The sequence below is a fragment of the Dromiciops gliroides genome, chromosome 1 (assembly GCF_019393635.1).
Source record: "Dromiciops gliroides isolate mDroGli1 chromosome 1, mDroGli1.pri, whole genome shotgun sequence".
Classification (NCBI taxonomy): Eukaryota; Metazoa; Chordata; class Mammalia; order Microbiotheria; family Microbiotheriidae; genus Dromiciops; species Dromiciops gliroides.
In genome coordinates, this window is record NC_057861.1 from 725021839 (window position 1) to 725033845 (window position 12007).

The 12007-nt window shown below is 44.7% G+C and overlaps 2 protein-coding genes across 2 annotated transcripts in view; one reads left to right on the top strand and one right to left on the bottom strand.

Moving 5' to 3' along the window:
- PPP4R2 (protein phosphatase 4 regulatory subunit 2) overlaps window positions 1-5953 on the bottom strand; it is a 59174-nt gene extending 53221 nt beyond the window's left edge. The window contains exons 1-2 of the mRNA XM_043966998.1: window positions 5529-5953; window positions 4794-4875 (exon numbers count right to left, since the gene is read on the bottom strand). Coding sequence (XP_043822933.1) covers window positions 4794-4875; window positions 5529-5562 — 116 coding nt within the window. The 5' untranslated portion in view covers window positions 5563-5953. The remainder of the gene's footprint in view (window positions 1-4793; window positions 4876-5528) is intronic.
- Window positions 5954-7955: 2002 nt separating this feature from the next.
- Window positions 7956-8321, top strand: LOC122753895 (60S ribosomal protein L34-like). The gene has a single exon (XM_044001686.1). The coding sequence runs from the start codon at window positions 7956-7958 to the stop codon at window positions 8319-8321; it is 366 nt and encodes a 121-aa protein (XP_043857621.1).
- Window positions 8322-12007: the final 3686 nt, after the last annotated feature.

Consider the following 12007-nt stretch of genomic DNA (forward strand, 5'->3'; position numbering starts at 1 on the left):
ACCTATTCTACATGTAAAGTTTTTTTTTTCATGTAACTTTTATTGAATTGTAGCAGGGCTAGGAAAAAAAAATCTGGGTTTACCCCTACTCCACTACATAGGGACATTTATATAGAAAGTTTCAGGGGCAGCTAGGTGGCACATTGGATAAAGCACCAGCCCTGGATTCAGGAGGACCTGAGTTCAAATCCAGCCTCACACACTTGACACTAGCTGTGTGACCCTGGGCAAGTAACTTAACCCTCATTGCCCTCCCCCCCACCCCCGCCCCATGCCAAAAAAAGTTTCTTAAACCTGACCTAGAACTAATATGGTGGTATGTTTCACAGAAATATATATCTAGGTCTCTTCCCTAACTTCATACCTTGAACTTGGAAACCATTTTCTTTTCTTTTTTTTTTTTTTTGGTGAGGCAACTGGGGTTAAGTGACTTGCCTAGGGTCACACAGCTAGTGTCAAGTGTGTGAGGCTGGATTTGAACTCAGGTCCTCCTGAATCCAGGGCCAGTGCTCTATCCACTGCGCCACCTAGCTGCCCTGGAAACCATTTTCAATATACCAGAAGACAATTCTAACATCTACCTACAACTATAAAGAAAGAGAGGCATCCTGGCAAAGTGGACAGGATAGTTTCACTCTTTGAACCTGGGCAATTGAGTTATCAAGTTAAATTTCAGTCTTGGACGACTCCCACCCATCTTGCACCTTTGTTCCTACACACATGCTGCTGAACTAAGGTGGAGAAATATCACCACAACCATTCATTCTGATCTCCACTATAAAGTTGTATTACACATCATCACCTGAACCCTCCCTACTACTAATCAATTCTATACCTGTCTTATGAACTCTACCCCAAGAGGCTTTTCCAAATTTTTTCTTCCTTCCTCAAACCTTCCATGGCTCCCTCTTCCTTGAAACCCTGCCTCATATTTCATGCCTTCTCAATGAGTGGGGGGGCGAGGCAGGAGGGAAAGAATTTGGAATTCATAATCTTTTTTTTTTTAATTCAAAAAATAAATTGGGGGTCTGAGGCTATCTAAGCTACAATAGAGGCTTCCACTTCCTCTCTTCTCACTCTTTTTCTTAACCATTTACAATCCAGCTTCTGACTTCCTCACTCCACCATAACATTTTGTCTAAATTACCAATAATCTCTTAACTGACAAATCCAATGACCTCTTTCTTCTTCATCCACATTCTCAACCTCTCTCAGCCTTTGCCACTGTTGGTCATATTCTCTCTCTTGACTTTCTTCTCTCTAGATTTTTGGGACAATAGTTTCTCCTGGTTCTCCTCCTATCTGACCCTTCCTTCTCAAGTATCCTTTGCTGGATCCTCATTCAGGCTGTCCATGCCCTCTGTAGGTAAACCACAAGGCTCTGTTCTGGGCCTCTTCTCCTGTCATACTACCTCACTTGATGATCCCATCAGCTCCCCTGGATTTAATTACCACTGCTACGATGAGTCTCAAAATCTACCTATCTTGTCCTAACCTGACCTCTAATCTCCAGGTGCCTTTCAGATATCTCTAAGGGGATGTCCAGTAGACATCTTAAACTCACCATGTCCAAAACTGAATTCAGGATGTTTCCACTTCAGCCATCGCTATCCTCCCAGTGCCATAGGCTCGGCTCCTCGCTATCTCTCACACCCATTTCCAAGCTGTGGCCAAGGCCTGTTGATTTCACCTTTGCAACATGTCTTGAATACAGCCCCTTCTCTACTGGCACTGATACCATCCTAGTGCAGGCCTTTATCACTCACACCTAGACCAAGGTGGGGGGAGTGAGAGGGGGAGGAGCTGCTTCAAATCTCTCCCCACTCCAATCCGTCCTCCATTCAGTCACCAAAGTGATTTTCCTCAAGTGCAGATCTGACCATGTAATGTCCCAAACCCAATAAATTCCATCAGCTCCCCATTGCCTCCAGGACCAAATACAAAAGGCTGTTTGGCTTTCGAAAGGCCTTCATAACCTTGTTCTCTCCTGCCTTTCCAGTCTTCTCACACCTTACTCCCTGACAACACGATCTCTAATCCACGGACGTTAGCCTCCTGGCTCTATGATAAAGCAGACAGCCATTTTCTCTGGCTGTCCCTCATTCCTGAAATGTTCCTTCCTCATACTGGCTTCCCAGGCTTCCTTCAAATCCCAAGTGAAATCCCCTCTTTTACAGGAAGCCTTTGTGAACTTCTATTAACTCTAGGAACATTCCCTCTTTTAATGATTTATCTTGTACATGGGTTATCTGAACAGATTTTGTTTGCTTGTTGTCTCCCCCATTAGACTGTGAGCTCCTCGAGGGCAGGGACTATCTTTTGCCTTTTTTTTATCCCCAGCACTTAGCACAGGGCCTGGCACAGGGCAGACACAACTTCCAAGACTGATGATTTGTAAAATGGGAAATAGTAATACTTCACAGGCTTATTCTGAGGATCAAGTAAGACAAAATAAGTGAACTCTCAAGATCAAGTACAGTAAAGCACATTGTAAAGTATTAAAACACAATAAAAATGTCAATTACAATAAAAAGACCTTTAAAAGTTGATGTTAATTATTTCTGAATTTCATTCATAAACTTTTTTTGCTAATCTTTTATTTTTATTGCATCTTCCTCGTCTTTCTTATGCTTTAATGAAAGTCCCAATGATCAAAAGTTGAAATTCTTATCTCAGAAAAATTATATTCAACAATACTTGAACTGCAGAATCAGAAACCTGACAAAGCTGCACAAACATAAAACGTACGGTGGAAAAAGGTGAACAAGTGTTTCAGCTTCTCTTTCACCACCCAAAGTTAGCCCATGCCATTCTGGAAAAAAACTAATTAAATGTTAAGCTAAAACCAAAACACGTCTTGGCTGTGTGGTAAAAATGTGTTCCAAAATCTCCGAATTAATAGATCTTTAATTCCAGATGTTCATAGTTCACAAACATTTACTGTGGTAAATAACTCATTAGGACTAAAAAAATACCTTCCAAGTAAACAGGCATAGTCAACTGGTGAGTCAGTAAAACAAATTTTCAAAGAACTGCCTGATGGCCTCTTTACCATATTCGCAAATTTAAAAATTCAAAGACCAGGTATAACACCATCTATTATTCAGATGAGTTTACTGGTCTGATTATATATTTACTCACAGATGGTTACTCATAAATGGTGTTAGTAGTAATTGTCTATTTAAAAGTTTCAGAAAGTTTTGGGACCATGAACCATGCTACTGCTTTCCTATGAATATCCTGCTGAGCTAGAGATGTTTGGCATAACCAGTCAATTATAAGAATTAAAAATGTGAGCCTGTATGATGATATTTTAGAAATCAATGTATTTAAGCAAACAAAACTTAAATAATTTTAGGCTTGTCTGCAACTAAAATAGTAAAAATAATCTAGTTACTGTATATTTACTTTTTATTATTTCTCAAAATTACAGTGCACACAAAGACCAACAAAAGGCATTACCACTTAACGAAAACATTTTGCTCAAGGTGAATTTTTTTAAATGGAAAATGATAGCCACCTCTCAGTTGACTGGTACATTTTTAGCAGAATACTGGAAAGGTTAACCTTTTAGAATATGGCCATTAGTTTAAGCATTAGGGTTTTTTTCCCTCTTTGAGATTAAATTTGTTAATGATACAGCATACAAGTATGAACAAATCCTTTATGAAACCAGTACTGGATAAAAGTAAGAACCTATCACTTGCTGAAGCTTATGATCTTGTACTAGGCCTCGAATCAAGAGTTGAGTCGGGAGCCAGAAAGAGAGCTTATTCACTAGCATGGCACCCAAAGAAATCTTTCCCCTTCCTGCTAAAAAGTGAGACAACAAGGAAGTCATCAATGTAACTCAGCTTTCCAGAGATTAACCTAGGAAGGGCACAAAAACAAATCCTTGTCTAACACACCAACACCAAACACACATCATAGAATGGTACTGACAAAAACATCCTTTCACTCATAAGGTGAAGGTGACTTTCAGGCCAAGTGTCCAATAAAATGCTACGTGTAACAAGTCAGTGATACCAAAAAGTTTCTAGAGCACATGAAAAAGGAGCAAATGGTACTAAATAAGATACCCATCTCTTCCCCCAACCCAACAAAAAGTCAACAAAAATGGAGCTTCATACATTTACAGAATTAGAGCAGATTGTACACCCATTTCAAGAAAATGACATTCATAAAAGAATCAGAACCACAAAATTCAAAGAAGTGGGTTCTTCATATTATGGCCAAAAGAATCAAGATGTAAAGCTATGTAGCTTTAACAGGATTTTCGTTTCAGGACCTCTGATTTACTCATCAGTGTGGGGAACTCCTAAACTCCTCCCCCATTCAGAAAAGGAAGCCCCACCAAGGCACAAGTGCCCATCTAAAAGGAGCTACCCAGAGCACTGAAGAGTCAAGTCACTGGCTGCAGAACCTCACAACACAGAGGGTATCAAAAGTAATATTCAAACCAACTCTTCCTTTGACTCTAAGGCAGGCCCTTGGGGTCCACTAAGCCAAGATGATCTAACAGTCTTAACCCATAATAAATAGGACATGATGTGGTGAACAAGAAACCCGGTCCTAGAAGAAATAGAAACATCACAGGAAAAAACCTAAAAGTAATCATGAGGCTCAGGTATCTTCACATATAAATGACCAATTTTACAAACCTGGCACAAAGTGAATGAATTTAAGTGTCAAACTTTGTGAACGTTTGGTTTCCAAGTCTCCAACCCCAACTCAAGGATCGTGTTGGATGTCCATCTCTTTTTATCCATTAGAAAATATTTTTTTAAACTCACATTGTCTCCCCCGTCTTGGCTACGTGACAAAGAAACTGATCCAGCACTGGACAAACTTCCTTTTTCCCCCTCTTCTCAAAATCTAGGTATGGGATAGGAAAAGAAAAAGAAAAGTTAAAAGTACGATCAAGAAGTATTTTTCCTATAATCATCACAGGCTACGATCCCCTACACCTCACCCCCCCCCCCAACTCCCCCTTCAAATCAGAAACTTTTCCCCAAGTCCCTCCCACTGTCATTCAAAAGCAGAAAATCCACGGCCAAGCCAGTCCTCCAGGACGACTTTCGCGGCCTCGGGGAGGGAGGGACGCTCTCCGGGGGGAGCTGGGGGGGGCCTCCCCTTCTCCCTAGCAACCCGAATTTACAGGCTGCGGCGTGGAATGTGAGAACCCACGGCTCCCGTGACCCCCCGGGGCCGGGCAGGGGCAGGGGAAGAACTCGCAAGATGCGGAGCCGTCCGAAAAGTTCCCGGCCGCCAGTCCAGAAGGAGGTCAACAAGTGGGGGGCGGGGGGAGGGCTCCGCTTTCCTTCCCCCCTTCTCCCTCCTCCCCCCCATCCCGGGTTGGGGGGGAAGGGGGAGGGAGAGGTCCAGTCGCCCCCCCCCCCCCAGCCCCGACGGCTCCCGACACAAAGCCCCGGGTGGGGCGGGGCTGCCCCCCGGGCCCGGGGCCCAAGGCGGAGGGGGGGGGAATGGGGGAGGGGGCGGCGCCGGGAACCCCTTCCCCCGGCCCCCACCTTTGAGCGCCTCCTGCAGCCTCTCCATGTCCATGGTGGCCCGCGTCCCTGGCCGCCCCCGCCGCCGCCGCCTCCCTCCGCGGTGTCCCGAGTCCCCGGGCCCGGAACGCCGCCGCCCCCCCGCCGCCCTCACACGCGCGCCCCCACGCAGGCCGCACACACGCAGGCACACGCGCGCACACTCGCGCCGTCCCGGCCCCCTCTCTCTCACGCACACACACGCGCGCACACTCGCCCTCACACTCACGCCTCGAACACCCCCACGTACACGCGCCCCCACGCACACACACACCCGCGCACACACACGCACACAGACACACACAGGGAGGCGACGGTGGCACCGGCGGCGAGCAGGGCGAGCGAGCGAGCGAGCGAGCACCTCCCGAGCGCCCACAATCAGCTCCCCAACATGGCGCCCGGCACGTCACCGCGCGCACGCTCCCCGGGCCGCCGTCCTCGTCCCCGCTACCGCCGGCGCGGCCCCGCGCCCTGGCGCGCCCCCACAGGCTCTGGGCGGGGCCAGAGCCCCGGGGCGGCCGGAAGCGCACCTGGGAGGTGGGGCGGGGGCGGGGCCTCCACGCCGACGCCCCGCCCCCTGGCCCCGAGCCAGGCCCGGAACGCCCGCGGGGAGGCGGGGGCTGCGGCGGCTGCTAGGCTCATCCTGCCTGGGTCACCTCGGCCCGCGCTCTGCTCCGACACTCGAGGAAACTGAGGCCCCGGAGGGGAGCAGCGGTTCTAGTGGCAGAAACCCTGGGTTCAAACCCCACATCTGAGCCATACGACGGTGAGCGCCTCGGGGGCAGGCGCTGCCTTTTGCCTCATTTGTATCCACAGAGCTTAGCACTGTGCCTAGCACTTAGTAGGTGCTTAATAAGTGCTGATTGATGGATCAATTGATTGATGCCTAACCACCCTTTCGACCCTGTATGAATCACTTCACCTTCCTTGCCACCGTTTCCCCATCCATCCAATGAGGGGATTTTGGACTCCATATCAGATTGTCTCTGAACTCCCTTCCAGCTCTATCCAACCATCCATCCATCCATTCGATAAACACTTTATAAAGTGCCTATTATGCGCCAGGCACTGTGGTATCATAGAATCATAGATGTATAGTGGAAGGGGCTGTGAGAGTTAAAGGCCCTCAATAGACAGATGAATTAACTGACATTAGGAAGGGCCCCCATCTGCCACTAAACCCCTTCCTGAAACTGGGCTGGTCTCCTCCATCCTCCTGGGCCTCATCTGCCAAATGAGTGGGTTGGACTAGATGTCTTCCTTCTAGCTCTGGTTGTACATAAGTCTATGATGTGGAGCCAGGAGGGACATTGGAGGCAATCTGGTCCAGCTCCCTCAATTGACGGCACCTCAGACTGAAACCTGATGTTTGAAGAAGTCCCTCCGAGAGCCAGAAATAACAATAATACCTCATTTAGTGTTTTTAGGTTTGAAAAGCACTTTACTTAGACTGTCTTGGGAGGTAGATGCTATGATTATTCCCATTTGGCTCCAAGAGGATAAGAAACTTACCTGGGCAAGTCACTTAACCACCCCCCCACACACCCCTCAGTTTCCTCAACCGTAAAATGGAAATCATAAGAGCACCTACCTCCTAGGGTCATTTGTGAGACTTAAATAAGATAGCGCCGTACTTAGTAAATGCTACCAAAGTGTTAACAACAGTTCCTGCCCTCAGTGGAATCACATTTCACAACTAGGAGAGAAAACATAAAAAGAAGTGAAAGAGATAATTGTGTACTTCCTCTGCTTGTGGCTCCTCTTCCAATCCTGGACTCCCATTTACTTAACTATTTCTGCAACCCCTAAAGGAGACAAGTCAATTCTTGATAACTAGAAGAAGAGAGAAAGCAATAACCAAAGGAAGGCCAATAACCAATAACCAACCTGAGCTGAACCTTTGAAGAAACCCAAGGATTCTAAAATAAGATGAGGAGACAGTGGATTCCAGGCACCCAGATGCATAGAGGTGGTAGATGGATTGCAGGCCAGTTTTGCTGGATCCTGTGAGCCAGATCGATAGATATTTTGATACTTGTGGACTTGGATAGGAACAACAAGTAAGCCAATCTGGGTGGAACATGACGTGTATGAAGGAGAATGCTGTGAAAGAATTCTAGAAACATAGGCTGGAGCCTGGTTTTAAAGTCATTTATTCAATCAACATTCACTGAGTGGCTACTCTTTGCCTAGTGCCTGTTATTTCCTGAGCCAAGGTTCAGGACTCATGATGACAAGATGGATAGATACCATTTTTCTGTTATTGTTTGTCTTTTGTTCTTGAAGAGGACCATTGACATCACAAAGGTGATATCTGAACTTGCAAGTGAATTATATTTGAGTGAGGCCATTAAAATATGGGTTCTTCGCTCTTCTCTCTTCCAGTGACGGACTCGACAGAAATTTAAAATGGTTCAGCGTCTAACATATCACCAAAGGTTGTCTTACAACACAGCTTCCAACAAAACTCAGCTGTCACGAACCCCAGGTAACAGAATTGTTTACCTTTATACTAAGAAAGTTGGAAGAGCACCAAAATCAGCCTGTGGTGTGTGCCCAGGAAGACTTCGAGGTATTCGTGCAGTGAGACCTAAAGTTCTTATGAGGCTATCAAAGACCAAAAAGCGTGTCAGCAGGGTTTATGGTGGCTCCATGTGTGCTAAATGTGTCCGTGACAGAATCAAGCAGGCTTTCCTGATTGAGGAGCAGAAAATTGTTGTGAAGGTGTTGAAGGCACAGGCACAGAGTCAAAAAAAGGATACTTTTTTTGAATAATAAAGAAAATTAAAATGTGAAAAAAAAATATGGGTTCTTCTCTTCAAATCAAACTACTCAGAAATTCTGAGAAGTAAGGTTCCACACCACTGGGCTGAGCACTCAGGGGGATAATAAAGATGACCAAGACAGAGCTCTCCCACATATTCGATCCTTACAACAACCTTAAGAGCTAGGTGCTATTATTATCTCCATTTTCCAGATGAAGAAAGTGAGGCAGAGGTCAAGTGACTTGCCCAAGGCCACACTGCTAGTGTATATCTCAGACTGGATTTGAATTCAGGTCTTCATGACTCCAGGCCTGTGCCACCTAGTACCACCTGTGCCACTACAAATACAAAGTAGAGTGTGACAAGTTTGTTAAAGAGATTCAAAGTTCAGAAGGAGGAAAGATTGCTTCCAGGTGAAGACAATCCCATTCAGTTCAAATTCAAAAAATATTATTAAATGACTATTATATCCAAGAACTATATCACATACAAGAGATATCAAGAAGGAAAATGGTACTCAATCCTTGCCTACAAGGAGCTTTCTGTCTATTGGAGGAATTGAAACATATACCATATATGAGACATATGCCATATAACCATACTGCCAATTAAAATGTCATAAATGCCTAAGATGAGAGGTAGCATCTGAACTAGCCTTTGGATGGTCAGAAGAATAGTAACAAGGAGAGGAAAGCAAAGCTGGAGGTCACTCTTTTCTTCCTTTCTTTCTTTCTTTCTTTCTTTCTTTTTTTGGTGAGGCAATTGGGGTTAAGCGACTTGCCTTGGGTCACACAGCTAGTAAGTGTTAAGTGTCTGAGGCCAGATTTGAGCTCAGGTCCTCCTGACTCCAGGGCCGGTGCTCTATCCACTGCACCAACCAGCTGCCCCAAGGTCACTCCTTTCTGATGTGGGGGATGGCAAGTCCAGAGATGGAATGTTAGGCTGGGACTAGTTCACCACTACCATGACAATGCTGGAAAGGTCGTGGCTAGCCTTAAATACCAGGCTCTATGGATAAAGATCTGAGAAGTGAAAAACTGAAGCTAAAGGAAACAGATATAGTTGCCAAGGGAGAAGAAACTGGAGAGACAGACAAAGTGCTGAGGAAAGAACCTTGAAAAACAACCACACCCATAAAGAAATTGAGGAGACACCAGTTGGTTGTGGAATGGCTAACAAATTATGGCATAGGAAGATAATGGAAAAGTACTATGTTGTGAGAAAAGATGAAGGGGGTGGTTTCAGAGGAGCCTGGGAAAGACCACCATGAACTGTTGCAGAGTAGAGTCAGCAGCACCAGAACAATTAAAACAACAAAGACACCATAAAAATAAGCAACTTTGAAAGCCTTGAGCATTCTGATCAGCATAATGATCAACCTTGATTTTAAAGCACCAATGATTTTGCTTTAATGATTGGCATTCTTAAAGTTTTCATTAAATTCAACTGCCACCGCCAACTAAAATTCAGAAAGCACAAAAAATTAATCAAAACACAAAACACATTTTGGAAAACTTAAAGGTTGCTATCTCTCTCCCGACTTAACATAGAGAATGAGACATATAGTTTTGGATATGGCTGATAAGTAAGATTTTGTTTTGCTTGACTATCCCTATTTATTATGAGTGGTTTTTCTGCGGGAAAGGAGAGAAAATAGATGCTTGTTAAACATACGTAAGGAGTTGGAGGATGAAGAGGAACTACTGAAATTGAGAAGGAACATAGAGGCAGGAGAGGGAGCAGACTGCCAAAAAGGAGGGTTTTTCAAGTAGAAGGGAAATATGCAAAACTATGCAAATGTAGCAGAAAGGTAACAGGGTGCCAACTGGAAAGACCATTGGATTTGGCAAATAGGAAGGCACTGGAGAGATTGGTTGCAGTCAGAGCTTCACATCATGATATTCACTAGACAAGGGGCAAAAGCAGCTTTCGTCTTCCATCCCATAGCACAAAACAGTCCTGGTGGCCAACCCCAAGTCCCTTTGCCTTTGTAATGATTGGAGTGATGCCACCTGCTGGAGAGTTACTGTAGGAAAGCTCTGCCATGAGGAGAAGGCATCTGAGGGCAAGCCAATTCGGCTTTTTCTTGGCGTCAGGAAGTGACATTTGCTCGTGGGTACTGTCTATCAAAGCTACAGGCCAATTAGCTTGGAGCTCTGTGTGCACGAGTAGATGGGATGTTCCCAGTTTCACAGGAGGCTTGTGGGAGGAAGAAGGGGCAAGGCTGGCTCTCTCACTCTCTTTCCTCAGGACTCTCGTGGAGAATAGAGCAGAAATGCGGGCTTCCTGAGATAGATAGCTGAATCTAGGCCTCTTTCTCTCTCTTCACCAAATTCTTATTCTCCTTAATAAATGCTTAAAAGTCTAACTCTTGCTAAAGCTTATAATTTATTGGCGACCACTCATGAGATATTTTAGACAGTATAGCTAGAATTTTACCCCTTACACCTTGTAAGGAATGCCCCCCTTCTCCAAACATGACTACATGGTTGAACTGTCCTCAGAGGCAGTGTGTCATAGTGGCTAGAGCACTGGACTTGGAGTAAGGAAGCCCTGGGTTCAAATCCTGCTTCAGACATTTCCTATATGAATTACCCTCTCTAAGTCTCAGATTTTCTATCTATGAAATAGAGATAACAACCCCTCACAGCATTGTTTCAACAAACAAGATATATAACACATATCAAGCATTAACAAACCTCAAAAGGTTATATAAATACTAGCTATTATTTATAAGCTTAGCAATGAAGGCAAACACTGAAATAGGATATGTGAAGGTATTATGAGTTAAAAGTAAGAATTTTAAAAACATATATATATTTTAAGATCAGAGAGACCTTGCTCCACTGAAGTTCTTTTCCAAGGATTCATCTTGGTATGGGCCCAGACTCACACCCTCATCAACATGGCTGCTTATGGTGATGGATGAGAATGCATACCTACCCTAGACCTCTGATCACAGCCAATGCACCTTGTCTTTTCCTAAAGGAAATTTTCCAGGACCACAGACTTCCTTCTCAATAGCCAAAAATCAGAGGCTTCCAGCTGGTCTCCAGTGTCTGTATCGCATTATTCATATTCCCTAGAAAGGTAAAGCTTTATCTAAAACCCATGATCCAATAGGCATAACAGAGCACACAGATCACACCCAAGAAGAGTCTCTTCAATGCTGTAATTCCTACCATCAATCAATTATCCTACTGTGTGTACAGGGATTGTGCTAGGTACTAGGAATACAGAGACAAAAAACAAAAGGCTCCCCACCCACAAGTTGCTTACATTCTTTCCAAGGAAACAGTACTATAAACAAAACATAAGCAAAATAAATGCAAGGTAATTGGGGAGGTGGGATGGTGAAGAATGGGGGAGGAGGAATACAGAACAATTGAGAAGGCCTCAGCTAATGCCTCCACTGGAATTTTTACCCAATCTAGTAAGTATAACCTTTGATTTTTCATTAACCCCCAACAAAGTATTTCTCACTATCCAGGACTACCTTGAAGATTTCCCAGACTAACTTGCAAAGTGACCTATAACAGAGCAATGTCTTGAACAAATAGGGGACCAATTTCCATTATATTCCCCACCCAACTAGGGACCACTTGAAAATAAGGAAAGTTGTTGGATAATAGGACTTAAAACTGGGAGGGACTCCAGAGATCATGTAGTCCATAGTCTACCCCCAAACTCCCTCCC